Source organism: Mytilus trossulus, chromosome 8, assembly GCF_036588685.1.
Source record: "Mytilus trossulus isolate FHL-02 chromosome 8, PNRI_Mtr1.1.1.hap1, whole genome shotgun sequence".
Classification (NCBI taxonomy): Eukaryota; Metazoa; Mollusca; class Bivalvia; order Mytilida; family Mytilidae; genus Mytilus; species Mytilus trossulus.
The window spans coordinates 48498466-48514478 of NC_086380.1; the positions used below are offsets into that span (position 1 = coordinate 48498466).

At 32.2% G+C, this 16013-nt stretch overlaps 1 protein-coding gene across 1 annotated transcript; it reads left to right on the forward strand.

The window, feature by feature from the left end:
* The first annotated feature begins 1318 nt into the window (after window positions 1-1318).
* Window positions 1319-10019, forward strand: LOC134681069 (fatty acid-binding protein, heart-like). The gene is made up of 4 exons (XM_063540475.1): window positions 1319-1588; window positions 4248-4420; window positions 6981-7082; window positions 9822-10019. Exons 1-4 carry the CDS (start codon window positions 1522-1524, stop codon window positions 9870-9872), a joined length of 393 nt encoding a protein of 130 aa, XP_063396545.1. The 5' UTR covers window positions 1319-1521; the 3' UTR covers window positions 9873-10019.
* Window positions 10020-16013: the final 5994 nt, after the last annotated feature.

A 16013-nucleotide genomic window follows, 5' to 3' on the forward strand; every position in this document is an offset into this window, starting at 1 on the left:
ATGTTAGTTTCACAAAATTTGGGTCTTTAGTATATTTTTTCAAAATTAATTATTAGTCCTTTTTTACATATTGTCCCTTTCTTTGGTTCAGCAGCGGCGTTGTCGTGTGGCTTTGCACTTTATTTATGAGTTTATTGTTTTCTTCATACTGTTTAGCAGTATGTCATTTACATTTTCATCAATACGAAGAATTTGTGGTATATGGTATATGAGACCAATACGAAGTATTTGTGGTATATGGTATATGAGACCAATACGAAGTATTTGTGGTATATGGTATATGAGACGGCATTGAGTAGTAATTCTGTTTTTTGAACACAGAATGAAGTTTGTTACAAGAGAAATATAATTTCTTTCGTTTGAACGAAGTGAATAAGAGTGAAATTATTTTCTCTTGTTTGTTCATGATGTATGTAGGTGTCGTGCTTATCGCACGGTCATTTTCCCCGCCAAAACGGGGGTTTTGGTCATTCAGCACGACAGCGCCGAACCGTCAACACACATTTATTTATATAAAGTTTAATTCTTAAGTAAGTTGGTAAATTTTAATTTATAAGTCCCCCCTTTTATCGTAATTATATAATTGATAGGACTGGAGTGTAGTTTTTATGCTTGGAAAATTAGAAATTATATTGTTGAAATGTTGTATTGTGTATACAAGTTATATGAATTGTTTCATATCTTTAATAAACTGAGCAGCGGCGTTGTCGTGTGGCTTTGCACTTTATTTATGAGTTTATTGTTTTCTTCATACTGTTTAGCAGTATGTCATTTACATTTTCATCAATACGAAAACTTTGTGGTATATGGTATATGAGACCAATACGAAGTATTTGTGGTATATGGTATATGAGACGACATTGAGTAGTAATTCTGTTTTTTGAATACAGAATGAAGTTTGTTACAAGAGAATTAGGGCTTATGCTCATTGTCCGTGGTCAAAGTAATACGTGACTGATGGTAATTTTTTTTTTTAAATGATTTAAACATGAATGTTTAAAATTAGATTTATATTATTACAGTAAATGAGTATCAGTTTTTGTGTTAAATTATTGTTTTGAATTGACATAAATCAGGATGATTGAACAATTATAAAGAAAGGGTGTCGCTTGTAAAGTGAAATTCGTGCTAAAAAGTAGTATGTCCTCGTATTAAGGTTATGTGTAAATATTTTATGAATGTGATATATGATACTGTATTAGTAATGATTAATTATGAAAATTGATATCAAGATGTGGTTGCTTCGGGGAAAACATGTATTTCTATCTCGATTAAAATAATGTGTATCGTAAATAAGAGCGTGTAAAAATGTGCAATAAATACGAAAATAACTATCAATTATAGATGATAGTTCAATATCATCCGTCAACAAACTGACGTTCAAAGGCTGCACAAAGATTAGCCAAAAAGTCACGTGAATTATAATATTAGCTAATCGAATTGTGTTATTAATCATAGCAATTGCCGGTAACTTGCAGCACGTTCGGATCGTAGTGTGGTAGATTTTAAGAATTTGACAAAATGGCTTTAGTAGGAACCTGGAAATATGTGTCTGCAGAGAAACTTGAGGAATATATGCAGGCAACTGGTAAGTAAAATGTGAATAAAAAAAGAAAATTTCTTATTTTTTATTTTATATATTTCTAAATTCAATTTTCATTTAATTGCTTATATATTATTATAGTCATCTAAAAACAATTTTAACGTATAAGTAGCTCCGAACAAGTAAGTGCATACATTTTGTGTTTTCCGTTTCCTATGATTGTAACAGGAAAATGGAGACAAAAAATATGATATGACCTTGCATATACATTTGCATGTACATTTTTCACTATGTTTCACTATGCATATACATGAAATAATTAGTGTCTCATCTATCCTATCATAGCGGCTTGCCTTTCAAATTAAGTTACTTAACTATTATAGTAATACAATAATTGAATGTATAAATGCACAGCTAAAAATCGATGAAGTAGTTGTACTTGCATGCTTTCAAATATTTTCTACGTGCCTAACCAAAAACGTTAATAATGTAAAAATGTTACTTTTTGCATTATCATTATATGACAGGACATGATTTATATGAGGGCGTTGATGGGGGTTTAAAAAAAGATTAATGGACAAAAATAAATACAACTTGAGCAAAAAAATAATAATGAGGTGCTAAAATATAAACAAAGAAGAATAATGGGCTTAAAATAAACAGAATAGAATAAATGGCCTTAAAATTAAGGATAAAGAAATGGAGGATACCACCAACCCATCATATATATGAACCCACGTTTTCAAATTCCTATTTATTTGATTTCTACTAGAGAAAAGAGACATGGTCGCTTTGTATATATTGTACTACCAATAAGTACCAACATTGTAGCTAACTTTTAAGTATTGTTCCAAGTTTCTATAATTTCAAATCATTATATAGCTCAACGTTTATTTGAGATATTGTCTATTTATTTTTTTTTAAACTGATAAATTGCCTTGTTAGGGTTGATATTGAGTAGACCTGGATAAAGGGATGAGATTTGATTCTTGAAAACTGGCTATATTTCAGTTTGGACAGATTTTTTCTCTCATCCCAAGGTCAGCTATGGGCCTTTTGCATGCAATAAAATGAATAATGTCACGTGCAGATACGGTGGCAAAATCCAAACACGAGGCATCTGAGTTCATGGTTTTTCTCAGAGCGGTTGCACTCCGCATAAAAGTTTTCCGAACGCCAAAATTACCCTTTTAAACTGAGAAAAAGCATTCCTGTCGGATTGGACAAGTCCAGTTATATACAATTTTCTTTACCACAGTCCACCCATGGAAAGTCGGGTTATGATAAAACTGGTTGAGAGTCGTGGTGTAGTGGTAGGTGCATCGGACTACAAACACAAAGGTTCGATCCCCGGTCCGGGGAGAAAATTTCAGGGACTTAATTGTTGGCTCTCCCTTGACACAATTTGCGAGTATGGTCTTGAGAAACGATGATAGTCCGTCGAAAGGGGACGATAAGTGGCTGACCCGTGTAAAGAGAGAGCATTGCAATATCTCTCGCACGTAACTCGTGTTGATTTCGAAAAAAGATAAGGTTAATGCCGCTACAAGGCAGAACTCTCACCCGCAAACTGGAAAGGGATTGATATAACTTAAAGTTGCAATAACTTGTTTCCCATTTCCACTTTAAATAAATATGTTAAATATTAATACTGGTTGATTTGTGTTTTTTCAATGAGTAATTGAAAGATGACATTAAACACCCCAAGTACACGTGTGTTTAAAATTACGTTTACTGTTCCTGGTCCAGTTAGAAGACGGAAATATTCTAATCGAACCTCGTTTTCAACCCAAAATAACCTAGGTACGACCTTGTTATCTAAATTTGACTAATTTGTACATATTCGGATTAATCAGATAACTGCTGCAGTTTTATCTCCGATGACTAACTCTCCTGATAAAATATTGATAGATATATCCGCTGTGTCTTGAGAGTACGTGAAGTCAAGTACCGGGTACAAGTACAAATATCAAATAGTATAAAGTCAACTATTTGTACTTATATATGACGATGATTGACATCCGATTTAAACTTTGAACTATTTTTCATCCGTCTTTTATCCAAAACATAAGTCCTGATGTTTACACATTTCAATTTGATTTAGTTTAAACAGTTGTTATTTATTGAAAAATGACAAGAATACAATATCAAATTGTTGCATGAAGTTCAAAAATGGGATTCGGAAACAAGTTTGGAAAAACTTATATAAATCCGTCTTCCCATTCAAGTTGATTTAAGAAAATAAACTTATTTAGCGTCGGATGTGAACCATATTGGCTTAAATGTTCTCCCAAGCAGAAACCGACGTTGTTCTATCGTGTATACCCTTACATGAGAAACTACAATAACTAAAAATACAACAGTTTTCCAAATCGGAACTTTTTTCCATTGGAAACCATTCACCCTATGAATGTACAGTTAACACTAAGAACAAAATAAACAGCAAGAACAACTGATAGATCCAGATGTTTATTCTCTCTGAATTTGTTTTGCCAAGATGTTAAAAACATGTGGCTTCGAGAAATACCTTAACTGATTCTGTTATTTTTTTGTAATGGTATTTATAAAACCACGAACAAAAAATCGACCAGTAGTGTCAAGTTTGATACATCTATGACATCGATCAGCATAATATAATAAGCAAAATATGAGGGGAAAAAATAATTATAACAGATTTAAATGACACACTGCATTTAAATTAAAGGTGTACCAGAAAATCTACGTGAGGTTGCCAGGAAGAACCAGCCAACTATGGAAATCTCACAGAATGGTGACAGTTGGACTATAAAGACCATAGTAGGAGACAAAATTAAAGACAGTACTTTTACTATAGGACAGGAATTTCAATCTACTTCCCTTATTGGTCAACCCTTAAAGGTACGTTAATCAAACTAAGTTGTGTTATTTCTGGTTCTTTTCCAAAATCTACCGCTTATCAAATTGTCAATACTCTATGATAAAACCAGATTACGAAGGGTATTAATGACTCAACACAAATCGTGTCAAGATTACATTTTAAAGGCCTTTCTAAAATATTTTTTTCATATTTTTCTTCTTTTATATATCTATTTAGAAATAGGAAGATGTGGTGTGAGTGCCAATGAGACAACTCTCCATCCAAATAACAATTTAAAAAAAGTAAACCATTATAGGTCAATGTATGGCCTTCAACACGGAGCCTTGGCTAACACCGAACAACAAGCTATAAAGGGCCCCAAAATTACTAGTGTTCTTTTTGCCTGCTTTTGTCGAAAGTGAGGGGTGCAAATACTACTGTTTCAATTAGGGATTTTTTTTTCAATACTAGTATCCTTTTAAACCACCGTTTTCAATAACATACTTTCGTAAAATCTTTTTAAAATTGAGTAGAAATACAATCCACATGTGCTGACATGAAATCATCTCTTTCCCTTGCGTCCTTGCTTATTCCTACCAGTCTTATTCCTTACCACAACTTTGAATGTGCGTCTGGCAGCAGGTCATTGCTCTAGATGACAGTCCATGGTTTTAGAAATAGACGTTAAATAGATAATAACTTTGAAATTTAATAGTACATATTACAAGCTCCATGTGTGACACTTCATAGGATGCACCAGTTAAGGCATTTGAGGATGAATGACGATAAACCATAAACACTCTAATTTTATAACCACAAAACTGTCAAAACAGCAAAAAATGTGATTCATTTCATTTCAACGAACTTTAAATTTTCAACAATACTATATACTTTCCTATATACATTGAGCTTTTTTTTCTGTACTTATAATACACGTTTATCAAGAGGCTCCTTAAGCGATTGCATAACATGCATAAGATCAATTAATATTACATGATTAAGGCCAATGGTTTTATCGTTTGAATTATTTCACATTTGTCATTTCGAGACCTTTTATAGCTGACTATGCGGATTGGGCTTTGCTATGTGTTGAAAGCTGCATGTTGATTTCTATTTCTTAATTTCTGTATCTTTTGGTCTCTTGCGGAGAGTTGTCTCATGTGAAATCATATCCCATCTTCTTTTTAAATTGATTTGATTTTTTTTGCAAACAAATAAAATGCTTAATTTATTTGCTAATCATAACATGCTTTATTTCATTTTTTTTTACATTTATAATTACTAAATTAATATCCGTCCGCAAATTACTCTATTCAAGAACATCAGTCAATCATTTTTATCATTGCATGCACACTAATCAGCCATTTTATCTGTTTGTGTACACTTATCAGCCTATGTCAGAGGCGGATTTAGAGGGGAGAGGCCGTGCCCACACCGTTTGTGAAGAAAAGTTTGCTGATTATTTAAGGAATCACTGTAGCATGTCTGGAGCGGGCCCCTAATAGGTAGTCAGTGGGCCCCCATTTATGAAAAGTTCGGTATCCGTCACAGTTTGTGTTGGTTCCTATACACCAATTTATCATTTCTCGGTTTAAAGTTTCTATATGTTGTAAGCCTCTCACGAGAAAGACACGTTTTTTTGTAAATCATTCAAATATAAGGAAATAAAGTTATCATTTGAAATACTATCTTGGGATTTCTATGGATTTCTGTTCATTTTCCTCGTTCTAATGACAAATGACCCGACTGTTTATCTTAAGACTTGTTTCGATAGGCTAAATGACATCCATATAGTCATAAAATCGGTAAGCAGCTATTCCTGTGGTTTTTGTTCGTGTTCCAAGGAAGTTCTGTCTTTTTCGATTGTACTTGACAGTACTTTATTGTATGGCTAAATCAAACACTTTTATAAAAGGGGACACATTAAATAGATAATACACTCTGAACTAAATAAAGATATAAATGTTATCTAGATTACATAATAAAGTCTTCTTTGCTATTTATAAGAAGACTTGTAAAACAAATAAAGTAAATATAACTTGAATGTCACGATGACAGCACTCTAGCAATACAAGTGGATCAAAAATAGACGTTTTATTTTAATCGAGGGACGTAAATAGAACTGTACTATTAGTGTCTGTGTTTATATCTAACCAATGTTTAGAAAGATTATAACAACATTTTTTAGTTGAAATGTTTGTATTAACTCACGAAAAAGCTTTAATGGACTGATATATAGATTCTTGAAAAAAAAGAAATAGAAAAGGCACTTTTGATCAAACATAGAGTATCTTGTCAACCTAAATGCTGGATATAAAACTTTTAAGTAAATCGCCAATAGCAGCAATGAACTTTGATTGAAAGTGATACATGTATATTAACGGATTTTTTTAATATTGTTTAAAACTGACAGACACTTATAATAAAATGCAGTTTAAAATCTTGAGAAAACTTAGAAATAATGAAAAATTTCGACACATTAATAATTCTATTCGAGTACGATTTTTTTTCTGTGATTTTAATTCATTGAGCACGCTAGTGCTGTTTGTTTCAATATACTTAGTATAGTAATGTTTCTATATTAATTTTGTACTTTTCTAGTGTGTTGTAACAATGGATGGAGATAAAATGGTGGAATCACAAAAAGAGGGCGGAAACGAAGTTATTGTCACACGTTCAGTGTCCGGTGATGAACTTGTTTCAGTAAGTAGCTTTAATTCAAAACTAATGGCACAATTGAGGTTCAGTCACCGTTCGCCCTCTATTGATTATATTAATAATGATATAAGAAAAAGTGTGTCGAGAATACTTTTGGTAAACTTATACACATACGCAGCGTTTTGATACTTGTTTATTTACGGTTGGTATTTTTTTTTTATTTTACAGTATATCTTCCAAATCTTAAAACGCACCAGATTTATAAGTGTTATTTACAAATATTTTTGTTTGTTTTGATGGTAAAAAATGATTGCAAGTGGTACATGTAAACATATTTCGCTCAAATTTCTTCTAATATATAATACTTCAATTCTTCAGAGCTTCAAATATGCGCTGCTAATTGCTACAAGTCATGTAGCTTTAATTCAGTCATTTAAATATATATTTAGTTTTTTGGTACTAGTAAATGCCCCAAATATTAAACAAGAAGTATGTTTTATGACAGTTTTTGTATATACAAGATATGTGCTGAGAGGTCATCGCCTGACCGTGCACTGAAACATTTGCAATCATTTCCGTCTGTCATGTGCAGCGTTCCACATTAATCAGTAAATTGATCTCAGACTAAGGTAAACACTCTCAAAGCAAAAGTATTTGTTTATACTGTATAGGAAACATTAACACATACTTCTAGGGGATAATTACCATTGAACCTCAAATTGTTTAGAAATATGAACAGATAGTGCCATCAGTTTATTTTCATTGAAGCAATACAACTCGAGTTTGTTACACAATCGTATTGTTATCTACCATATGTTATACTTGGTTTCTCCAAAACTTCGAATGATTCTTTAGAAATTGCATTTAATTTCAAAGAGATAATAAACCAACTCAGTCAAATATCTGATGCTACTACTAGCTTGACAATTGGCAATCTATTGGTGAAACAGCTTAACATATAGCGAAATGACAGACACGTATATATAATAGATCGTTTATTGTCTCTAATGAGTTATTAATCATTTTGGAATCCAATGACCGTTTAAAGCTATTAACTATACCCTCAATGAGGTTTGCTAATTGTTGAAGGCCGTACGATGACCTATAGCTGTTTACAACCTCGTTCGTTAGATAGTTTTTATGATTGCCATATTTGTTTGGGTTTTTTTTTTTGTTACTATCTTGTCTATACAATACGAGTTTTGTTCCAGCTTTTCGTGATGTTCGTTTTTTTTAATGTGCCGTTTTTTTTGCATTGGGGTTATTTTAGTTTTTGTTTGTTTGGTTTTTTTTGCTGTTATTCAATCTCTTTATACCACCTTGTTGAAAGGACGATTTGACCATTTTCTGTCACGTGGCGTTTGACAAATTGTATCGTCATTGGTCGTCCGTTGAGTTTTGAAATATTCCCATCTGAATCCTCTAACCAATTAGTAACCAAATTGATCAAAACTATACTTGATATTTAGTTTACAACATATACAATGCTCACGCGTACCAATCTGAATGTGAAGCATATTAACCCATACCCACTGTTGATTAAAAAAAAGTTATAACGATTTTGAAAAAAAAAAAATGTAAAAGAAAGAAAAAGAAAAAGAAAAAGAAACACATGTAGTCAATAAGACAATACATCCAATAAGAAAACACGACCAAACTTTTCTGTTCTTCTCTCTTTCAGTAGTTTCGAATTTCACAAATTAAACTTAATATACTAGTACCTTATACAAATATAGCCTTTGTATGAATGAGGTCGATACACGGATATATTAACCTGAAAGAAGTATATTGACTGAGGACGAAGTCCGCGGTCGATATACTTCTTTGGGTCGATATATCCTGTATTGACCTATACAAAGGCTATATTTGTTATATTATCAATTTCAGACCATTATGCATATTTGTATCAAAATCGTCATTTGATTTTGTTTAAAGTCATAAGAAACGAGTGACCGGTGAAAAATAATGTTCTTCCAATTCTTGAACCAATGCATACAAACATCCTAAACTTAGTCTTCTGTGCTCGAATTTATCATTTTTTTCGAAAAATAAACAGAAAAGCATGGAAATTGAGCACGTGTTTAACATGTAAATTCAGATAATAGTTTATTTTAAGAACATCCATGCGTATTGTGGTCACCGGATTTTTACGAGATGGGTCACTTTGCATACGGAAAATATGTCGGGGGAATTGCTTGCTGGAAGGAAGCAATTCAAATAAAGTAAACTTCTTCTAAATATAAAAAAATTAAAGAATTTTCTTCAGAAAAAAGTATATGTACATAAGTTTTATAATGAAAACTATCCATTGAGTTATAAAAAACATATGCATTATTTTTTTTTTTCGATTTGAGGTTTCTTATGACTTTAAATTTTATAGATATCATATTGTCTCCTTGACGATTACAACATATTAGTTTTTATTTGATTTACTTTTTTTGTTTGTTTGACATCTTATGTATTTTAAGATTGTTTCCGTCAAATAATCGATCACAGATATCATTTGTTTCAAAACGTTTAACGATATCCTGAAATTCATTACATGACGTCACAAAGTAAATCGGGTTTTAGATATATTCTAAAAATAACCGTGCACTATGCTCTTTGCAATATGCTTTTTGCTATCCGCCGTTTTTCTCTACCTTCGAAAATATAGATTAACATGTGACTAACCCTAAACGAATCAAATTTGTTAAAATATACGAATTAATATTAATTTATAAGGACCCCGTGTTTAGTGACATTTGTCTTTCCAAATTTAATTATAATTCTGCTTTTTTTCAGACGATGTCATTCGGATCAGTAACTGCAACAGTTAGATTCAAGAAAGCATAGATGGTTTCTGACACTACACACGAATTTAGCAAGCTTAAATTAAACCATGACGTAGTACCAGCTGTAAATTATTCTTGGATCAACGCATAAACTGTCTAAAGAGTGCTTACATGTTGTTTATTTTAAGATAAATGCATAATAACATCTTGTATGTAATTATTCCTGCCAAATTCTACACGTATATAGTATGAGTAAAGTACATTCATTTCATTTGGACTCTGAGGGATAGTTGTCTCATTGGCAACCATACCATATCTCCTTATTTTTATATGAGATATTGACTCACAACATAACAACCAAGTATTGTTTAAAATGGGGTAATTTCAAGTCTTATCTGTCCAATATTTAATTCTCATTGAATGTAGTATGCCCGACAGTGTTCCAATTTTGTTCATTATTTTTTATAGAGTGCCACATACATGTATTTGTATTCATAGATTCGATCGCACATAGAAATATTTGAATTTAAAGTGAGAAATTATTTCGACACATTACTCGAACAAAATGAAACAAGGAATCGCGTGAACATTTTACACATTTAAGAAATGTAACTGGAGTTATCGCATCTTGAAATTGAAAAGTGTACAGTAAATATTGGTGTTCTTCTCGTATTAACATTTGCTTTAAGAGTCGTTTACAAACATGAATTAATTGTTACTGGCTCAAATTTGTTCCTGTCTCCCGAAATCAAGTTATCTTCTGTGAGATTTTTTCTCAATATACTTAATCAAAGCAAGTGCAATGTTACGAGCTTAAAAGAGCAGATAGTTGAGTTGTGACTAAATATTTTGAATTTCTATTTTATTTCACTTTTTGTCTTGAAATTTGTTCAAATTAGAGAATTTCTATTTCCTCTCTGACTTTGTTTTCTATTTTTCTTCGCATCTTAGAAAGTAAACATATCAAACTTATCAACCAGTGCAAACATTCTGACAAAACAGAATAATTTAATTTTAGATGTAACGCAATTTAATTTTAGATGTAACGCGTCTTCTGATTGGCTGACGTTATTTTGTTATGAGCCCATAGACAAATTTGGTCATGTGACCGTGACGTCATCAACGTTTTTTCATGGTTTTCTACGGTTTAAAATTTAGAATTCAATTATAAGAAATGACTGTAATATTTTTCTGTCTATTCGAAATAACATAAAAAATGTGGTGCACACTGTTAAATAACCCGCTAAGCGCGTTATTCAGTGTGCACCACATTTTTTTATGTTATTTCTTCATAGACAGAAAAAAATATTGCAGTCATTCCTTAAATAAAATACTGGTGAACTACTGAACATTATTTGTATAATTCTGACCACATCTTCGAAATGAAAAGAGAAATGATTGCACTCTTTATAGCCGAAACATTTCTGAAAGAAATATCCTTGGCGCCAAAGCATGTCTTTGAAATCGACGACAATCCTCCCTGCTCAAAAATTATGCAATGTTCAATGGAATAATTAAAATCTCAAAAACAGCACTTCAAACTAATAAGTGATTAGTTTATGTTTTTAGTTGATTGGCTTTTAATCAAATTAACGAATATAATCAGTCATAATGGAGTGAATAAGCATTAGTTTTGATGGATCAGGCTACTGATACGCCAGAAGGAAATATCTGGATTCATTTATATCTAATGTCATCTGATGATTACATTGCAGAATAAATTTCATACGAGTTTTTATCTGTAGTATAAAAGAGAACGTCTATAGATCTGTAATTAGTAAGAATTTACGGAAATTAGGAGATAACCGTAAATGTATTTGATGATTTGCGAGGGATAAACCGGGGGTTTTACTGTCGCAAATTGAATTTTATTGGTGGCAGGTAGCGGGGAATGTTAGGTATACACATCAATGAGACGGTAAACGAACGAGATAAAGGAACACACATGCTGAATGTTATTTGATGATTTAATGAACGTTGCAGAATTATTTCAAACGAATTTTTCTTTCGCATATTGTGAGATAAATACGATTTGAAGGAAATGTAGAGAATGCGTCAATGAGACAGTAGTCCTGCGACATATGAGCCAACAATTAACGAGTGACTATACAATGCGTCATAACATATCACAATAGTATGAAAAAGACATGATTTTTACAAAGACTATCCAAGATAACTTTTCAACACAAAATATCATAGAAGATGTTAAACGACCTTTGTACTTGACTTGAGATACAGTTGCCTTTTCACGATTCTGAGATAATCATAATTGATATCCACAAAATTCTGATAGGTAGTGTGGTTGTTTTTAATGGAATTCATATTTCTTTATTGATTGCTTGTTTTAAAGTATGGCAGATGACGTGTGATAGGTTTCTGCTTAAAATCACCTCAGAAAAAAGTAAGCCGTGTAACACAAATGCAATAACGACTCAAATTGCAGGTCTAATAACTTATGGTAAAGACCTTTTGGGTAAAGTAGGGATTATATACCATATAATGGTTTACTTTTTAAATTGTTATTTTGATGGAGAGTTGTCTCATTGGCACTCACACCACATCTTCCTATATCCATAAACAGAATTTCCATGAAACAGATTATGACTATGAATAAAGTATTGAAGTAAATTGACTTCGTCTGTACTAAATACAAGCTGTACTGGCAGTGTATCGTTAGTTTTTGTCTTGTTTTCGAAGCACCTCAACGTTTAGGTTTTTTTTTAATACGGCTATAGTGAACATGCATTGCAGACTATACAAAAGACGTACACGCATAGTATAATTGAAAAGCTACATTGTAATTCCAAATCAAAGTGGGGTGGGGGATGTTGCCGGTTATCCGAACTCTTTCGTTATCATAATGTTAAAATACAGCTAGAATGCTACATTCAAAAGCCATCCGATTTGTTTTTGCAACATGTATAAAAAAGAAGATATGATATAATTGCCAAGACAACTCGACACAAGAGACCAAATGACTCGGAAATTAACAAATATAGGTCACTGTACGACCTTTGATAATTGGCAATGGCCATATCGCATAGTCAGCTATACAATGCCCCGAAATATATAGGAAATCAAGCAAGAAAACTAATGGCCTAAATTATGCACAAAATGATGAACCAAAAAACAAATATGTAACACAGATACAAACGACAACCACTGACTTACAGGCTCTTGATCTTGGGACAGGCAGACACACACATGATATGGCGGGGTTAAAGTAGTTTGGATGTGTCAACACTCCTTTAACCTTGGATAGTGGTGTAGCAGTACAACATAAGATCAAACTATAAAAATTAGTGGAAAAGGGCTTAACTTATCAGATTGATACGAAGCAGAAATATATCCAACAAAAACAAAGAGAAGACGTGGTTGGATACTTATACATCCAAAAACAAAAAGCACTAAGTTCAGATCTGAGTGTATTCGGATGCAGTCAAAATAAAGTAACAATGAGTACAACCAATACGGTATAGTCAGCTATAAAAGAGTCCGACATGACATAATGGGAGACAAGTTAAATCAAACCTATTGTTCACTTTGACAATTCCTTCAAAGAAATCAGAACTAAAACCTTCAATTGTGCTAATGACGACTCATAGTGTCACAAAATCAAAATAAACCGACAGCTCCATGGTTAAAAAAGAAAAAGGTTTAAAAAGGTGTTTTGCTTTCAAGAGATTTTGAGTGGTTTTTTTAAACAACTGTTATGAAAGGTATTTATTGAGAAACGTAAGATAAAAACAATGATATTATTTCACGTTTATCAGATTATATAATACTATAATGATTTTCTGACTATATGAAAATAAATCCTTTGGGATTGTTGATTTGCTAAATGTCTCGTGGCAAATAGTTCATATATGTTCAGGTCTTTGAACGTTGGTAGACCGGGTATTTTTACGGAAAATATGTCTGTCCCTCAGAAAAGATGGTAAATTGCAACTCACAGTGACTGATCCTTCAAAGAATCTCTATATATAATGTTGAACAACGTCAAGCTTTAAGTTAGAATATTTTTCTCTCCCTACATTATGTGATGGATTTAACGTTCCGACCGGAGGGAACAGCTTAATTAAAAATCCCTGTTGCATAACAACCTGTTCTTCAAATGGTTTGCATATTCTTCAATTTTGACTAACTACGCCCTGATATGAACTGTTGCAAATAAAGGCAACAGTAGTATACCGCTGTTCAAAACTCTTAAATCCATGGACAAAAAACAAAATCGGGGTAACAAACTTAAACCGAGGGAAACGCATTAAATATAAGAGGAGAACGACGACAGAAAACTAAAATGTAACACACACAGAAACGCACCAAGCATCAGACAAAATCCCACGAAAATAACAAATATAAAATCAAAAACAAATACATGAAGTTGGGATAGACAAGTACCGTGACACGAATTATAGCAATGTGAATTTACACTAAAAATAAGAGAGAACAAACGACGCAACGTTAAAAGGTAACACACACATAAACGAACAATAACATAACAATGGCCATATTCCTGACTTAGTACAGGACATTTTTAAAGGGAAAAAATGGTGGGTTGAACCTGGTTTTGTGGCATACCAAACCTCCCACTTTTATAGCCATGTGAATTATAACATTAAAAATGACAACATAACATGTAAGTCTATCCATTATACCGTCATTTTCTGGAAGCAGTTAAAAAAATTCCTAAACTGTCTTTGCTAGCTTCCAGTAAGTAATTAAGTTCTTGGAAGTATACAATGAACTATGTAAACGAAAATTCCTAAGTTCTAACCAGATTTATTTACAATGTTTCGTAAATATAATAAAAGTATTTAAAGAAAAGGATGAAAGAAAATTTTGAAATATTGATATCACAAAGTATAGGGTTTAGACATTTTAGCTAAAACTATGGAAAGCTCAAATTGACAAAACTCGTTTGAATTTAGATTTTTTTCTGTTATGCTAACATAACTAAACGTGACACTCACCATACCAGCAGCCTTTGTGAATATGCTGTCACTTTTCTATTCAAAGGGGAACAACTTGAATTATGTTTTACTCCATTAATATTTTGGCTACCTATGAATAAACAATTTACATAATATAATTTTTTAAAACAAGTATTTATATGTTATTTTATTTTAACTAGTGAACTCATCGTTGTATTCCCTCCCTAAGTAGATGTTTGTGTAGGGTTCATATTGGTCTGTTGTTTTCTGTAATGATTCATAACAAGGAGCATGTCCGTTCTAAATCAATCTCATAACACCGACTGTGTAAACTTCTACAACTTCTAAAACACATTATGCACTATATACATGTAGTAACCATGATAGACAGATATTTGCTGGTATTTCATTTAATCACAACGATTGTTTTGTTGTGCATCGTGCTTGCCTCGATTGTAGATTGGTTCGTTTCCTGATCAGTTCAAACAGCCAAGGTCAAATAAAAGACTCATTGATTCTCCGTTTGTAAAGCGTCATTTGCATGTTTGGGAGTAACAGCAACGACTACCCAGCTAAAGGCCACAGCTGTTAATGCGGTATTCTTTCTGCTAAAGTATTCTTCTGAACAAGAAGAAAATTCAGTGTCTCTTGCACATAAGAATTCCTTAACACACATTCTCGTCTTAAAAAGTATATAATATCTGTCACTGGACCAATTGTTCCATACATTCCACATGCTATGCATTTGAATGATCACTAATGCATCCTTTTAATTTAAAATATTATAACAATAAGTGGAAATGTTTTGAATGCCATAAAAAAAAAAACACTTCCAGAGCAATTTCTGGTCAATCTAATTAAATATGCAGATTCTGTTACATCTCATAGGCTCGTCTTATAAGCGGATACTAGTTTGGAGAACTGGAACTACTTTTAAAACATTCCATTTGGCTAATTTTTACACACAAAAAATGAATTCATTCTGATCAGATATTAAGTTCACAAGCTACAGAGCATATATCTCTAAGAATTAAAATCACACAAAACGATTGACCCAGAATGAGGAAGTTTTCATACAGAAATTCGAAAAAGATTACACATGTCACATCTTACTTATTGTTTCATATTAGTTAACCATAATCATTTGGAATCATTACCCTAGTCCTGTTGTTTATTAGTTACCGTTTTAATGGTGTGGTTCATAAGTGTTTATCGTTTCTTGGGGTTTTTTTTATAAAAGGTTAGACCGTTATTTTTCCGTTTGAATT